Source organism: Athene noctua, chromosome 6 (genome assembly GCF_965140245.1).
Source record: "Athene noctua chromosome 6, bAthNoc1.hap1.1, whole genome shotgun sequence".
Taxonomy (NCBI): domain Eukaryota; kingdom Metazoa; phylum Chordata; class Aves; order Strigiformes; family Strigidae; genus Athene; species Athene noctua.
The window spans coordinates 39,301,032-39,318,517 of NC_134042.1; the positions used below are offsets into that span (position 1 = coordinate 39,301,032).

At 36.6% G+C, this 17,486-nt stretch overlaps 1 protein-coding gene across 16 annotated transcripts in view; it reads left to right on the top strand.

The window, feature by feature from the left end:
• The window catches only part of EML1 (EMAP like 1), a 131,229-nt gene that overhangs the window by 71,026 nt on the left and 42,717 nt on the right, over positions 1-17,486 (top strand). For 9 of the 16 annotated variants that reach the window (XM_074908645.1, XM_074908640.1, XM_074908650.1 and 6 more), the window contains exons 2-5: positions 3,571-3,753; positions 9,169-9,301; positions 11,280-11,297; positions 14,841-14,888. In XM_074908645.1, coding sequence (XP_074764746.1) covers positions 3,571-3,753; positions 9,169-9,301; positions 11,280-11,297; positions 14,841-14,888 — 382 coding nt within the window. Of the gene's footprint in view, positions 1-3,570; positions 3,754-9,168; positions 9,302-9,575; positions 9,582-11,279; positions 11,298-14,837; positions 14,889-17,486 lie in introns of all 16 variants that reach the window. The other 7 variants (XM_074908651.1, XM_074908642.1, XM_074908653.1 and 4 more) reach the window with 4 other exon arrangements.

Sequence of the window (17,486 nt, forward strand, 5' to 3'; positions counted from 1 at the left end):
AAGAGTTGTTAATGTTATTGAATTTAACATCACAAAAAGTAACATGTATTGACATCATTATATTCTTACTATATTATAAAACTGCAGTAAGGTTTGTGTATTTTTGATGCAAATGTCTATCTATGTGGATTTCTTTTAAAAGCATGCTTTTTATTTCCTTGGATTTACCTGAGGTGTTTTGAGGATCTTTACATCATTACTATAAAGCGCTTTTCTCTCAGTTACTGTAACTGTACAGCCAAAGTGCACTTGTTACCCAGCTGTCGTGTGTGCATGTGAGGACCCTGTGAAGGAAAATATAGCCACAGGCTGGACCACCCCAAGGCACAGCATTTGGTGGCCTCTTGGTACCCCTCAGCTGCCTTCCTCCAAACCCCCTGTGCTCCTCTCTCAGCCTGCTCTCTGTGAGTTCATTGAGGATATGCTTTATCTCTGAGAAAACATGGAATTAGGTGCTATAAAATGTATATTCAAGTTAAATTTAATGTTGGCTTGGGAACAATAATAACAAGATGGCTCTACTTGAAGTCTAAATTGCATTACAAATGTGTGCTAAAAATTTCCTTGCAAGTGTTCTTTGCTGTGAGGATGAGCTGTATACTGCAGAGGCAGATCATAAATTAGGCTAATAATATAGCTTTTGCTGTTGTGGGCAGAGCAGATGACATGTATTGTGACTTTTTTGTTGTTGTTGTTTAGTTAGTTTGTAACATTAATTATTTTTTTCTTTTCTGATGCCATATCCCTTTGTTTATTTGGCTGCGTTGAAGTTGCAGCTTTATTGCTCAATATACTCAGATATAGTGATCTCAATAGCACGAACATTCCATCCTTTACTTGCATAACAAACAGGTTATGCTTATTTTAGAACTGAACTTTGCATTCTTCAGAAAACATGGTTGTATTCTGGGTCCTTTTCTAGCTTACCTTGTATATGCATGTAAAGGGGAGGCAAAGTGAAGTGTGACTTCTTGTCTTTAGTTGCAGTATTACTGAAAGTTGTTAAAAATGTTATTCTCTGCATTGTTGGAAGGGAACTGCATCCAGCCAGGTAACAACCATAACAAAGCAAATTGCAGGTTGCAGCAAGGGTGAGGGTTGTGTTCCCAAGGGCCAGGAAGAACAGTGATGGCAGAAGGCACAGCCACGCTCTGTCCAGAGGAAAGGTCTGCTGGTGCCTGTTGGTCAGCAAGGATGCAAGGGGAAGAGTCACAGTGGCAGCTGGGAGAAGGGGGAAGAAGAGACATGTACATTTTAATAGTTATTAGCCGGAGTGATTTCTTATGGGACTAAACCAGTGTCGCTGATTTACTACGTGAAGATTTATGTTTGGGCAAAATTACTGTTTCTACACACTTAAAAATCAGTGAAATTGATACTTTAATGAGGATGTTTTCTTCTGTAACAAGGGCTAGATCATTTCAACAACAACCAATTTCTCCCTGGATTTCCTTCTCTGTCCCGAATTTGGGAATTGGCTATTTCTTGTTGACTGAATTCAGAAGAAAACTATGCCTTGTCGTTATTGAATTTGGCAGAATGGCTGAAGTTTGAATTTGGCTTGTATTGGTTAAATCAAGCTTTTGATTTGGTTGCCTATTGTCCAGTATGCTAATCCCTGTTATTTCCAGCTGAGTTAAAGTGTAAAGTCATTAGAGCAGCGTGGGCCTTTTGTTTGTACAAGGAAAGGTTAAGTTCTGCAGGCAGCTCATACTGCTGCCAGCAGTTTGGGGATTAATTACCTGTAACAGCTGCAGGACAGAGTCCTGTTCTGAGCAGAAGTCTCATTAGGCCAAACTTTGGAAAGCTTTGTCGTGGGGAAAGTTTCTCAGCATTTTTCAGGAACTTCAGTTCTGACTGAGTTTGTTCAGAACTGAATTCTTATATTACTACTATGTTCAGCCTAATAATATCCTAATGTTGATGTTTTAAATATGCTCTGAAAATCCTATAACAGAATTAATAAGCAATTTAAACTATATTAGGCTGCAACTATTTATGGACTTTCAATATTGTTACAGTCTTTGTTTCTGATTCAGCTTTTGGTAACTGCATACATCTGAGTGTGAGGGGTAAGGAAGCCAAAATGCAGTTTACAAACAGATTTCAAAAATTGTTTGTCTTGGGCTGGTTTGGAGAGTAATAGATTACTATTTTTTAAAATTTTGAATACAATTTTTCACCAGACCCTTCTGATTAAAAGTTTGTATGTATCGACATTTTTGGACATACTTTTAAATGCACTCAGAAGCTGTTGTTTTCCTGGTTGAAACACTTTGTTTTAAAATTCAACACTTGTTATTATCATGCACAAGCCATTTAACTTGCATTTTATGCCCTGATACAAAAGAAGTAGAAAACTCTGGTTTGGAATGGAGGAGAATTGAGTACACAGAAGAAATGAAAGCAAATACCAGCTTCTTCACAAAGAGAGATTGGCTTTAACAGGAGAAATATGTGCTGTGGACTTGTGTTAGGAGTGAGGGAGAAGTCAGTTATGATTTTAGATTGCAGCATAAATAACCATTTTTGCTAAAGTATAATTTACTGAGTCTTCAAATGAAAGCTATAATCCAGTCATCACTTGACTAACATTACTTAAAATGATCCAGTAAGTTCATACTTAACTTAAAAAAAGTTTCAAATTCACCTAGTTAAATAAAACCTTGCAATTCTCTTTAAAAACTGCACAGTTTTTTTCTAATAGATACTGACTTTGACACCTTTGGCATTGCTTTTATCTTCCTTTCATCTTCTTTTTTCCAGTTTAATATTGTAAGAAATTACAATGTTTGTATGTGATAGGAACTTCAATGGAATGAAAGTGCTCATTTAGGAAAAATATTCTTATTACTAGTTTTGGGTGGAAAGAATGTGTAGTCCTCATCAGGGAGTTGCAGGCTTTAAGCTTCTGTGGTTTATTTTCCAAGTAATGGGTGAATTCTATGCTAAGTAATGACCTTTTCAGAATTTGCAGGCTAAATGCACAATTACTGAGTAATTCTGAATTTATTTAATGTTTCTATTTTGTCAGAGGGAATGTTCTCATAAGGCTGCTGGTACAAATTAGGAGTTAGCAGATGGGGTTAATATCTATTCTCCAGTCTGTGGACGATAACTTGAAAGTGTAAGCCTACCCGTTGCTTACATATGTCTAATGTATACATTCTACCAAATATGTGAGAAAGAAAAATCTGGAAAGGTGTGTAGCATATCAGGAAGTATAACTCTCTACCTGAATGCCAGCCAGTGCCAGAATGTTGTGTTAAGCAGAACACCAAAGGGTGATGGTTGATCACTCGGGTTCAGACACGCAGGTAATTGATAGTGGGGCCCAATTAACAGTAAGTAGCCCTGAAGCCAACCTCATCATCACATCTTACTTATGTACTCATTTATTTAATTATATATTTTTTATTTCTACCTCTTTCTTTTGATCACTTAAACTTTCTTCCTCAAGAGGTCATCAGGTCTCAGAAAGCCCTTTTTTTACCTGCAGCCATTTATATAAGGTATTCCTTGGTGGTTATACATTGTTGATAATGCATCTTTTTTTGCTATTTTACTTAGATGACAGTGCCTCTGCTGCAAGCAGTATGGAAGTGACGGATCGCATTGCCTCTCTGGAGCAACGTGTCCAGATGCAGGAAGATGACATTCAGCTGCTCAAATCTGCACTTGCTGATGTGGTTCGACGCTTGAATATTACAGAGGAACAGCAGGCCATGCAGAACAAGAAAGGACCTACCAAAGGTTTGCATTTCAGATACATCTAAAATAGGTAGTGCAATTCAATGAGTGGTTTACATGTATTAAGTTATTTGTTAGATCTTTGAAATACTCAAAATCAACAAACTGAAAATAACATACATTTCAAATTTAACCTGTTAAAGAGAACACATGAAAATCCAAGTGGTTAAATCTGCGAGCCTTCTGTAGTTCCCGTGAACCAGCAAAGCACTTGCATATTCTTCGTGCTTAATCCACATTTAACCATGGCTACCACTTCCTGACTTTTGATCAAGATTAGTTATAAACTCTTTAGGGGAGGCATCATCTTCTGTGGGTTTTTTTTTGATCAAAAATTTTAATTAAATTTAAATAATTAATTAAAAATGTAATTAAAAATGTCTTAAGTGTCTTTGGATGGTGCAGACGTAGCCAAAGATGGAGCTCTGAGCTAGCACAGAGGTGAACTGACTGAGGAGATGGTTCAACACCAGGTGCCCAGCTCTGAAGGAAAGGTAGAGCTGTGGTTGGTGCCTGACCCTGTTCCAGAGCCAGCAAGGTGACAGGCGAGACAGACGTTGCCACTGAGCAATATGCTGTGCTGTGCCCGTGTGCCGCAGTGTGCTCTCTCGGTTCCTGCTCTGCAAGAACAGCTTTGTCTGTATGCAGATCAGCAGAGCTGGAGTTGAAGATCCAGCACTTTGCAGTCATAAAGGTTTATTAGAACCCAACCAGTGTGATTTACTGTGGTCTGTGGGGCTGCAAAAGCCTGGGAGACTGCCTGTCTGCAGTTTAGCAGAAAACCACAAGGTATTTTGGGTAGTCTTAGGAGTGAAAGTGGTGGCAACCTGGATGTGGAAGGAAAGTATGGCTGACTTCACAGGCTCTCTGTTGTTTAAATTAAGAAACTTTTTATTTCTGGGTCCTGATAAGCATTAATATAAGTTATAACCTTAATTCACATTGGAAATATGATAAGTAATTATGGATTCGTAGTTTTCTCAGCTGGAAATTAGGACTTCTTTTCATCTCAGTTACGTATTTGTGACTTTGCAGCAGATGTTTACTTTTGGACATTGATTTAACAGAATAGGTAATAAACTACTTAATTTGCTGAACTGAGATGTCATGTTTATTATAATGTTTTGTGTCTGGAGATGAGGAAAGGAGAAAGGGACAGAATTACAGAGACAGATTTGTTGATTGTATAGCATGCTAGTTGTCAAATAGAATACGCAATAAGAGTCTGTGATCTTGTTTTCCTGTTCTCTTCCCTTTCTAGTGTATTGTCCTCATTTTGTCTTTGTTTGAAAAAAAAAAAAAAGAAATATCAGAAAAGTTAAATGTTACTAAAGATAGCCTCCACTGTGATAAAATGTTCCACCAAATCTGGTTGTACAAGGGATTAAGAGGCTTTATGTTGCCTGTAAAATAGATATTGTCTGATGCATGGAGGAAACAAAGTCTAGTAATTATTACTGAGTTGTAACCAAATCAGTTGTTCTTGTCTGCTGGCTTTACATAGCAAAATACAGTCCAGAATTTCATGGATTCGGTGAGCAGAGTTGAACTCTAAATCAGGACATGCTTTCTTGGTTGTAGCAGATTGTTAAAGCCATAGTTCAATGTACATTGAAGAAAAGCTGCTGTAAGCCTATTCCTCTGCCTTCTATGGCTGTTTTTCGGTTTTGGGTTGTTGGGGTTTTTTTTGGTTTTTTTTGTTTTAAATGTGTATGTGGTATGGATACTTCTTAATGTGTGTGTAAAATGACAGTGTAAGAAGTTTTACTGTGATAATGCAAATAGAGGACTACAAATGTCAATTGCTTTTTCATTACAAATTACTGAAATGAGTCCTGATAATTGCCCATTAAAACCACCCAGTTTCTGGAAATAATTGCTACTGTAACAATTTGTGTCAAGAACTTTAATTTTACTATATATCAGTTGTATCATTAGTGTATGGTCAGCCTTATTAAACATAATCTATAACGTGAAACAGAATCTGAAGTATCCTGATCATTTGTTTCTCCTAGCTGTTTTGTCAGATATGATATATTTCACTTGATGGCCTATTTTTCCTATAGTAAGAATGAATTTATAGTAGGAATTTATAATGAATTGCATGCAATTACTTAGCATAAGACTAAATTGAATTTCAGTATTTTAACTTGGAATAGCATTACAGAGGCTCCTGATGAAGACTTCTAGGAGAGGGGTTTGCTTAGACACGGGCACTGGTGTGGTGGCTTCTTGTGTTTTACCAGTTGGGCTGCATGGACTTTGTTTTCTTTCTGTTTATCATTTAGTGACTAATTTCAATTTAGAATTGTAAAAAGTGGAATCTGATCTCACAAAGTGTCACAAAAATCTTGTCCATGCAAACTGGGGTTTGAAGCATATTGTATGCTGCTTCTTCCATTTGATCTATAGATGAAGTACATCAGGATTAAAAGTGTGTGTGTGTTGGGGGAGGTTTGTGCCTTTGGAAAATCAGGATTCCCAATGTATGTTTTAAAGTCTGGAACAAGAAGCTCCAGGGGCCAGAAGACTATATTTTTCTGAGTACTTCAGATTTAAAATGGATTTAAAGGTTTCATGTTTCAGGCTTTCAAACCTATAATGGAAAAAAGCTTGAACTTGTTTTCAGTCTTTGTGTTCTTGTTCTAGACTTGAGCTAGGCAGCTTAAAAGCATCACAGAAAGCAAGCTGCTTATCTTGTCCATTTGTGGAGCTCCTTCACTAATGGTGTTTTGGGTTTTTGTTTGGGGTTTTTTTGTCTCTTATTTAATTCAACTACTTGGTGGAGTTCAGTATGGCTTCCTGCCTTTGTTTTACTTGTGTTTGTTCTTTCCTTTTGCAATTATTGGTTTGTTTGTAAACTTAACAGCCCTATTAATCCATAGATCAGAGTATGATTAAAAAAGCTGCTGCTGAGGCTGATAAACATGTCAGTCCTGCTACCACAGGTAAGACCTTGAACCAACGGAACTTCCAAAATAAACATTACTGACAAAGCAATAATACCAATGTGTTTGAGCTACTCACTTCTAACAGCAATGACATGTTTGGGGTTGTTTGAATATGATGTCAGTTACCAGTGGTGTGAACTAGCTGTTGTACATAAAACTAAATAGCTCCAGAGTAAATAGTGAATTAATTGAATAATGTGTAGTTTTTCTGTGTGCCCTGTAAGAGTTTCATGGTGTCGCTTCCTACACTAGCTAACCAGAGGGGTAGATCTTTAAATCTCTGGTTCTAGAAGCATGGGTTCTGGGTTGGTGCTGGTTTTAAAGTAAAACCTCTGTTAAAGGTTGCAGAGTTTATTCTTGGCTGTTGCTAGTTTCGATTTCATAAGGTTAGGAGTGTAAACAGAGTCCAGCTAGTTCACTCAACTACTTTTTAATAGGCATTTTTTTATATAACTATAAAGAAGAAAAATGTTTAAATCGTTTATTTAACTTTGGTTGTTCTAATTTGTGATCTCAAAGCCTTAATAAAGTTTTGTGAGCTACAGGAATCTTGTCAAGAAACAAGTCCACAACTGCTTAACTTGTAGCTATATGGGATTCTGTAGTATGCAACAGAATCACTTCTGTACTTATAGATTAGTTATGGCATTGCAGCAGTTTGTCAGGAAACAAGTAGCATCCAACAAGAAACTGTAGAAATGATTTCATTTGGAAGAATGAATACAGTAGAATTAAATAGGATCATGCTTTCTGAATCCCTCAATAAATAAAAAGAGGCATGAGAAGCCAAAGTACAGTAAATTTTGGGTGTTTTGTATAAACTGTAAAGACAGCATTAGTCTGTTAAAATAGACCATGGAGGGCTGAGGCTGGAGGGCACCATGAAGTCATTTAAGTCTTGTTTAGCCTTTCCTTAAAGCTTGCCATAAAATCAGAGCGCCCATGCTCTTCCTGTCCTTGGTAAGGACTTTACTGTCTTGTTCTGTCAATCTTCTGTGGTTATAGGCTCTCCGATCCTCAGTGGGCATGGAGAAAATTCTTCTTTTTTTTTTTGTTTGTTGACTTGTTTTCATGTCATCCTACTTCTTCTAAGCCAAATAAGCCATGTTCCTTCAATATGTCCCTGTAGGTCGTTTTCTAAATTTCTCTCCTCTGAACAAATAAATGATGAATACGTAACAAGTAAGTGTATAGTCTAACAAAGTTTCAAGACCAAATTTATTTTGAAAGTTGCATTCCCAAGTAGACTGTATTTATTGACCTAATCTTCTCAAGGCACAGGCTTTCAATCTATCTTCTTCTGCTCAGTATATGAAAACTTCAGGTGAAAAAGTCAATAAATGCTTGCCATCAGTGCTGCAATAAGATATCATAATATAACCTAGGATCGCATACAATTGTCAGTGTTTCAGTTTAGGTTTTTAGATTCTTTTTTCAGTCTTTTTTCAAAGAGCATTTAATAGGTATTCTCTCTGCCATCCTCTCCAAATTCAGTGAAATTTTATCTTTTGTTCCTTAAGTGACTTGTGACTGCTGCCTTTTCTCAGGTGTTGTTTGTCTGAACACAGAGACTTTTGGCATCTTTACAAAGCTGGCTTGTGATGCAAAGTTCTGTCAAATCTTAGTGATTCAGGCTTTCATCCCTGCTGTAGAGAGAGTACTAGTCATGTTTGTGCCTGTGTTTTCAGACTATGGTCCACTGTAGTTTTCATGTTTGTACACATTGCTTGCAGTTTTAACCACTGTTTGTTTTTGCAACTAATTTCTAACATACTTGAATGGGACTTTTCCATTATTCTAATATTAATTACAAGTATGACATGTGTATCCTCTTTTGGGCCAGTGTTTGATCAGAAGAATGCAGGTAGATAATGTCAGCTCATTAAGTCCACTGTTCTGCTGATTTCAACTGCTTCTTCTGACTAAAGGGTAAAATTCCTTTCTGTCAAACGTAAGCCCACATTCTTTGAAAGAAGACCTTTCTGGGGGAACAGGGATTTCTTGAAATATCACTTGCTTGTGGAAAACCTGCAAGAATGTTATGGGGTGAAAAGCAGGAGTTTCTGGGATGGCAACCTGCCGTTATTTCTGGCTCTCTTCTGAATGCTACCCAGGTAGGCAAGAGACTGATGCTCTTAAGAGAGCAGGATTGGTTTTGGGGGCAACGACTACCTTTGCACTTACCAGTAAGCTCCTTGAGCTAGGATAGAGTTTTACAAATGAGGGAGGTTATAGAATTCTGTGCTTAATCCATATGCATATGATTTTCTCGATATTATTATTATTCATAATAATAATAATAACTTAAAAATACCTCTTTGTTAAAACCCTCATCTGTGGTGAATTTGGTGATAGTGAAACAAAAATGGCATACTACACAAATACTTTAAAATATTCTCCTGTTGAGTGCTGGGGAAAAAAGAAAAACACATGAAAACAATTATTTCATCTTGTGCTTGTTTTACAGCAAGACCGCTGGTACAAACCCTGCCTTTAAGGACTACTGTTAATAATGGAACTGTGTTACCAAAGAAACCAAGTGGCTCTTTACCTTCCCCATCAGGAACCAGAAAGGAAACTGTATCACCAGCAGCAAAAAGGTATGCATCTATCAGAAACCTTGTAATTGCAAGATTGAAAACATGGTATATCTCCTCTTTTAAGCTTCTAGATACTAGTTTTTTGTTACTTGCAAAGAAACAGTCTAAATATTTCGTTCAGAAGGAAAAGGAGAGGTGAATTTCATTCTAAGAGGCTTTAAACTTATTTGTCCTAATTATAATTGAGCTTATTACCATGAATATTGAAAGAATGCACAGTGCTTGGTCTGCTGGTTTGTATTATTTTCTTGCTACTACAGGCTAGAATATAGAGAATAAAGCATTCCTGCTGTGCTGTTGCATAACATGACATGAAAAGTAGTGCAAGAATTCTTTTAGTAGCTAGTAGAAAATATATAGTCTGTAGAGAAACTGTGCTATCTTTACAAATCAGTATGTTACCCTTGGTGGTTATCTCTCACTAAAAATTATCATAGAAACTGCATGTGCAATGTTAGAAACATCTCAGGGAGGAGGAAAATTCTATGCCTAGCATATATTTATGCAAATGAAAACATCCATCTTTAGATATCTTACCATTAGCATGTATTTAAGTCCTTTTAAATTACTGCTCTGTCTCAATTTGCTTTATGTGTCTGTAGTTGTTTTTAATTGGGCTACATGGTTTATACATCTAGGTTATAAGCAATGCAATGGATTGAGTGCAGCGAGTTCAAGTTACGTGTTACAGTTACTGTGGTGCTAATCTGCTGTTGGTTATTTATTTATTTTTTTTTTTTTTAACATTTCTTTTGTTGTATGTCATCTTCAGCTTTTTGTAGTGATGATGCTGTCAATTCTGAGGAGGGCAAGTGGTGGAGATGAGAGCATTAACCTGCTAAGATCTGAGGTCTCTTTTGTACAGAGAATTTTTCCTTGAAGGGTGATGGTGACTAATTATATGCCACTCTTTGTTACTGTGTTGAAGAGGGCTAATTTTCCAGGAAACTCCAGGTTTTTTTAATGTAAAGAAGAGAGAAGCTATGCTGTGCATAGTTAAAATTGGAAAATACCATATTTGTTGTGTTGCACAAATGAACTCCTGTGAGCTCCTATGAACTGGGGCTTGCTACAGCTGTAGGTTTTGTCAGGTTGGCCTGAATCAGCCCTTCGAGATAGGAAGAGGAAGGCAAATAATGTATAAACTGTTCCATTATCAGAATTACATTATCAGAATTTTGAAAACAGGTGAAAGAACAAATTTTTTTCTTAATTCTTGTAATTTAATTCTCACTAATAAGGTTTCAAGTGATAATTATAAAACACATGAGAGAGTACAAGCATTACCAGACCTCGCTTGTGTACAGAGGGGGTGACTCCTGAGTCTCTACACACCATCTCTAAGGTTCAGAATAGGACTTTTTGCTCCAGAGTAGAGTGGTCAAGATCATACTCGTGCTTTCTCTATTCTGAGAATCCTTTGCGTAATTCCGGTGGTCCATCAGGTATTGTCTGCAGCCTGTAGGCGTTATCCTAGCTCAGGATCCCTGTGGATGACTGACACCCTGCAGCCCTTCCACATGACCCATCTGCAGTCTGAATACCCAGAGTGCCAGAGGAAAGTCCTTAAGGACCATCCTTAGGGAGCATTTTTGGACTGTCTTGGCTCCTGTATGATAGGATCTTCCACATGATAAGGATTTAATATGCTTTCTCCAATCTCTTTGCTGAAGAAGCTAGACTGAAGGTGCTTTAATATGCAGTATGAAAATGTATATTCAGTTTTGGAAAATAAAATAGACACATGGGCAGTTTTGCTGAAATAGATGGATACTTATTAAGAGTGCTTAGGAGAGCAGGGTTATGCCATGTCCTGAAAAAAGCAGTTGTAAATCCAGGTGCTGTAGAATTCCTGTTCCCTTCAAATGCTCTAAAATTCTCTATGGATTGTCTTTAATATGCAAATTTTGTTCTTTTTTTTTTTTTATTAAATTATATTAAAATCTATTTCTGTGCCTTGCCTATAAATATACTTCAGGAGGAAGAGAGTGGAATGGTAAGGACTTCACCAATTAATTGCTGTACAAAACATTTTTTTGGTAAATCTTATCATTTAATAATGAACCTTAAAATGGCTGATGGGATTTCATGTTTTTATAGTAAATCGTGCTCCAAATATTCAGCATTCAAAGATGATGTATTAAGTGTTCCAAATAGCTTTCTTGGAAATAGTCAAGTAGATTAACTCATTATGCATTCATTAAGATGAATTCATTCATGGTTTGTATTTATACTGGACCCTTTTACCTTCAGGAATTGTATATGTCTATGCATAAAACAGTAATGGAAATACAACAGCAAGATCAAATAGCTTCCATTTTTTTAAGGGGTAGAACTTGTTTATTTGTGTTAGAAGCTTCATTCAGTGTTGAACAGTTTATAGATGGTGTGTAATTTTTTTAGTTCTGATTTCTAATAAGCAGTCATATTTTTATAGTGCTCTTTTCACATAAATTGATTCCAAAACTACTGCTGCTTTGTAGTGTAGATATTCGTTAGTCCAAAAGATGGTAATGTGTCATGGCAGCTTAAAATAGTATTAAATGTTTGTAGATGTTTTAAAACTTAATTTCTGCTTGGATACTTTTAATAGTTTTCCTATACAACATAGGTCCAGAATTGAAAAATTTGAAATTTTTCAAAATATGAAAAAGGTAAAATTTGAAAAGCAAAAGTAAGAAAGAAAAAACATTTTTTTCTGAGTGATTTTTCTCAACCTTTGGTTTGCTTTTGGGAATTACAAATATCTGCTAGGATTACTATAGTAGAAAATATAATCTTTAATTTTTTTCTTACCTGTGACCATATTTCAAGAGAGGAAAACATATAGGTGAATGGAGTCTTTCCCAAATGTTTTAGTGAACAGCTTTATGAAAAGGGGAATTACAAACAAATAACTTCTGATTCCTTCATTCTCTGAGACTTTCTCATCATTTAGGTTAGAAAGTGTTTGATGTCTAATTGACATCAGTCTGCCCCTTGAAACAGTATGTTGTACATATTTCTATAAATACATACAAATAATCTGCATGGGGACCAAGTGTGCATCTATACATTCCACTTCTTAGAAATAGGTGTACTTACTGTTATGTCTGCAGACACAATCTTATTTCATACAATAGCTGTATTTAAATGTGTTGGTTAACTCATTTGAACCCACAGGTTGGTATATGGTTTATCTGCCTTGCTGCATTGCCAAGGAGATGCAGTTCAGAGTTCACTACATTTTCTGATTTCCCATTTAATATTTGAAATGGAAATTACTTCTTCTGGCAGGAATATAAAATTGGAGGTAATAAAAAAGGCTCGAGGCTGAAAGGGTGGAACTAGCAGGCTTTTATTTGAGTTCTGCCACATATTCTCTCTGTGACCTTATGCAAATCATTTAACCTCTATGCATATTGGTTTTCTGTATGTAAAACGTGTATCTCCAGATATCAGTAGGTTGTTATAGGGCCTAATGTGATAATTAGATCCAGATCTTGCAAAGTGTTGAGTAACCTCCACTGACTCTGACTTCAATTAGAATTGAGGGCACCAAACCCTGCTTCAGCATTCAGATCTCACATAGTCAACACCCAATTATCCAAGTTAAGGAAGGAATGGAATTACCTGAATAGAGCAAAAGCACAAATCCAAAACATAGGTCAATTGTATTATAAAAGTATATGGTGGTCATACAATGCAAGATAGAAGGCCTGGTGATACTGGGACCAAAATTTCTGGTCCAGCACCAACAGGCTCTGGTGCACTCAGGTGATGAGGTGCCATGTGAACACAGCTGATGGCTTCCAGCTGCAAGACAGCTAATTCAGAGCTGAAGTGATTTTGCTGGTGGGCTGGATAATCACCTGACACAGCTAATCACGAATTGCCTGCCTTTGTAAAGTGTTTCCAAGTTGTCTTCGCAACAAGCCTTTGCTGAGAGGATTTTATTTTAAATATAGTTACTACTTTTATGCTGTAGAAGTGTATAAGGTATTTTGAGTACCAGCTTTTTGAATGAGCCATATTTTTTTTTCCTGAACTTTGTGCTTAGAATAATTATTTGAAATTTTCAGTCAGCATAAGATGAGTTTACTGTTTCGTGAGCAGAACTTTCCCTTCCCCCTGCACTCTTTCTTTCACATGTAATGTGGCTTGAAGTTTGCTGCTTAACACTAAATTTGCCTTTGGAATTTGGCCAGTGCACAGTAGTAAGGTTTTGTGTTCCCTATTAAAATCTAGGGTTTTGTGACTTAGGCTAAGATAGCTTTATTTCCAAGAGTTGAGGGGGGAAAAAGGAAAAAAAAAACAACCAGAAAACAAAATATAAGGGAAGAGAATGTAGACAGTACCTTTCCCAGTAGGGATGCTGCTGCAGGCTGCAGGCAAGCACATACTTTGCTTTTCAAAAGGAGACAATCAGTCATTCTTTCTTCCCCAGTAGATTGCAAAGTATTACGATGGTGCAAAACTCTGACAATGGAGATCAAAAGGAAGAAGCTGGAACAAAGAAAACATAAAGAGCTTTGTTTGCAGGGAGAATAAAATAGTTTAATATGATAAATTCCTGTTCTTCTAAACTCTAAACACATGGCCCCTAGGAAATTGTTCAGTAGCCCGGAATTGATGTTCTGTGTTCTCTTCTGGGGGCAGCAAGGGTTTGTAACTGGCATACACATAAACTCTGTATCTAATCTTCAGTTAAGTTCTATTTAACACTTGACTCTCAAATAAGATTTTTTAAAATAAACAATATAAATTAAAAAAAAGTCCCTCCCCATTGAACTCCAAGTGACAAAACTATTACACCACTTCCCTATGTCTCTAACAATTAAAAGTTATTACTGCATTTTGCTCAAAGGCATAATGAAATTAAAGTCATATGTTATTCTTGAATTTATTCTAATTGATTTAAATGAGGGTCAGGAGTGCTAGACAAGTTTCAAAATATTATTAATATCATCAGTTACCGTCTTAAGAGCATTGTGCGTGATTTAAAAATTTATTGCATTAAAAAGCTGTTCTATTTTTCAAAAAAATTTTGGTATTTAAGTATATGGGGTTTTTAAAATTTTGGCCAGATTTGTTCACCACAGTTCAGTAATGCAACCAGCTGAAACATTCACGCTATGCAGTGTGTATATATATGTATATATGAGGATTTATGTTTTTGTCTTTATTGTTGCTTTTTTAATAGTCTTTGTCTTCTAGCTGGATCATCTGTCATGTTTCTTCAGAAAGCCTCTTTGATTTTCTTTTTTATTTTCTTTTGAGTCTTTACCACTTTACAAATGGTCAGTGTATTGGAGCATTGCTGAGATTTTGTCATTCAAAGATACATTGGTGTTCTTAAATGTATGGTTTGAAATGATCAAACATCTAACTGAGTCAATAAACACTGTGTTGTTTACTCTTGCACGTGACTTCATATCTTGAAAGCATGCGATTATGTCTTTGAATGTAAGTTTGTTTTAAATGTCCTGTTTCCACATTTTATTGTTGCATTCACTTTTATTCTGCTTTGTTTACGCAACTCTCAATCTGGATTAAGCAGGTCTGTGAATCTTCTCAATGCATGCAAACTGAAAAAGCCTGCTCTAAGGTGAGGGATCCTTAATAGCTTTTTAGTGTTGAAGCTCAGTTGTTTTTCCTTTTCATTTTGATTCAACACAAACATTAACATGGTAGAACTGTAATTATTATTCCCATTTTAAACATTTTTAGAAGTACGTGTTTAAAACTTTCTCGTCATTGATAAATGTATTGCAAAATTCAGATAACAATAATTTCAGTTGTGGTATCTGCATCATCTCATGCTAACATAATTTTTATTATAAGGGTGTTTCATTAAATAATGAAAAATATTAAATAATTGAAAATGCTCTCCTTCCATCTCCCTAATATGGAAGCCAAATTCTGGAATCCAATTATACTCTTACAAACCTGTAAGTTAAATGAATATTTTTCTGTCGTTTTAAATTCCTCCTCTGGTGACAGTGTATCTAGTGTAGCTATGGATATAATCACCGGTGCTTAACACTATAGCTACCAAAATGTGTATATGCCAAAACTGAGTTAATATAATGGAGTTATAATCCTCTTTTCCAACCACCTGCTAATACTTCTCACTGGGCTTTTGTTGTTGTTGTTGAAAGTTTAAAATAAATTTGTCAGAAGATAGCATTGCTAATTAGTTTAAGCAGTAATGGATGTAAGCCAAAAGAGTTTAAAAGAATTTTGTTCGTGTGGTTAAAGTAGTTTTTATACTGATATGAGACTTCATTATTCAGAAAGAAGTTAGCAATACACTTTTAAGCTTTAGTCCCACCCATTCATTTTTATCCACCAGTTCATCTTTTGAATGTTGTTGACAGCTATAAAAATAAACCCCCAAGCAACATTAAAATTAGTTTAAAATTGCTTCTTTAACTTACATTTTTTCAAACATTAGTATAATTTGGTGATTTCCTTAATTTAATTGCAGTGTAGGCTGATACTGCCTCTTCTTTTCCTTAACCAGGAAAAGAACCCAAAGGAAAGGTTTGATCCTGAAAAATCACACAGAGTGGATGTTTTTGCAAGTATTGTATATAAAGCAGTGGATGGACTCATGCTAATAAAGCTGTTTTATGTGGAGCAAACATTTTCAGTATCAAGGCTTTATTTTTTTATCTGGAGTAGTATTAAATCAGATGATGTTATGAGATTCAGAGAAAGAGTTAAAATGTTAACAGTATATTATTTAATTTACTAGCGGAGGATTTTTCATGCATTTGGCATTGAGATGACTTGGATAATGTTAGGCTAGTGTAGGAGGCACTTATTTCTGAAATAAAGACAGAATTAAATTCTTTTTGCTGCCTTTTCTCTTCTCCTATGAATCTATTTTGTTCTGTGCCTGTGTGTAATGTTGCATTCTGCTTATTCTCTTATATTGCTCTCTCCACAGAAACAGTATTTTTTTCATTTCAGCTTAGTAATTTAAATTGTGCTTGTTTTAATGCAAAAATGCAGCACTGAACATTTGTCCTACCATTGCATGTTCCAGAAAGTTTTTTTGTCAAGCTACCTGAGATGCATCTTAACATGCATCTGCTATGTGGATGTCCCTCTCAATGGGGGCTTCCTTCCTTTCAGAAGGGTGGTTGCTTTGCAGAAAGACTTCAGTTCTGCTGTTCCCATCGTTTCTGTAACAGAGCCTCAGCTGAGGTGTTGAAACATTCCCCTTCTTGCTGGTAAACAGACATGAGGGTGCAGGGAATTTTTTTTTTTTTTTTAGAAAAAAATGCATCAGTGGTGGTGTATAGTTGATAAGCTGAATAATTTTTGACCGGACAGAAAAGTCTATCTCATTTCCTTTAGTTATGAAGAGCCAACGCCTCTCTTTCTTACACCGCACACAAAGTGGGACAGAGCCTGGGGAGCTGACTGATATAAGAGTAGGGATTGTTGTTAGGGGCTGATGGGGAGGTTTGGAATAGTCCTCAAGGATGCTTGAGGTACGCAGAGTAGCCATATGGTAAGCAGAGCATCCCTGGGGGTGTGTGGAAGTCAAGGGGGAGTTGGCTGGGGATGATAAAAGGGATGACTGGGGTGAGATTGGAACAGAAGGATTTGTGTAGAGGAGTGTGAGCTTAAAAGCAATCATTGGTGTCATTAGCTTGTGGGGTGAGAGAGCCACCAAAGGTAGCGGTTTAATTATGGGGATGTTATGGGTAAAGGGAACGTTTCTGTTCTGCTCTTTGTAGGGGAGAAAACAGGACAGGAGTGGAGTGGGGGTAAATGAGACCCTGACACTGAGTCCTGTCATTCAGTTGCTGCCGTGGGGGCGATTCCTGCCTTGGTCTGGGTAACATGGCCTGTGCCTCTCTGCTGCACAGGGAGCGCAGCAAAGTGAAAAGCATTGCCCAGCTCAGAGCCTCACCCTTAGCTGCTCCCTCTCGGGCCAGGAAGCACTGTTTTCAGGAGAAGTGCTTTGGACTACTGAATACCACAATGATTTGTCTCCTTTTAGGTGTAAGCTCTGAGTGGGCTTCTCTTAACTTACTAAGCAATACTGCTTGTGTTTTGGCTCAGGTTTTTCCATGAGAGAGAGATGGATGTCTAAAGGGTGCCATAAAGTCATAATAGAGCTCCCTGATAGTTATCTTGGCAGGAAGGGTGGTTGAAAAATTAGAGAGTAAGGCAAGCTTTAAGCCTT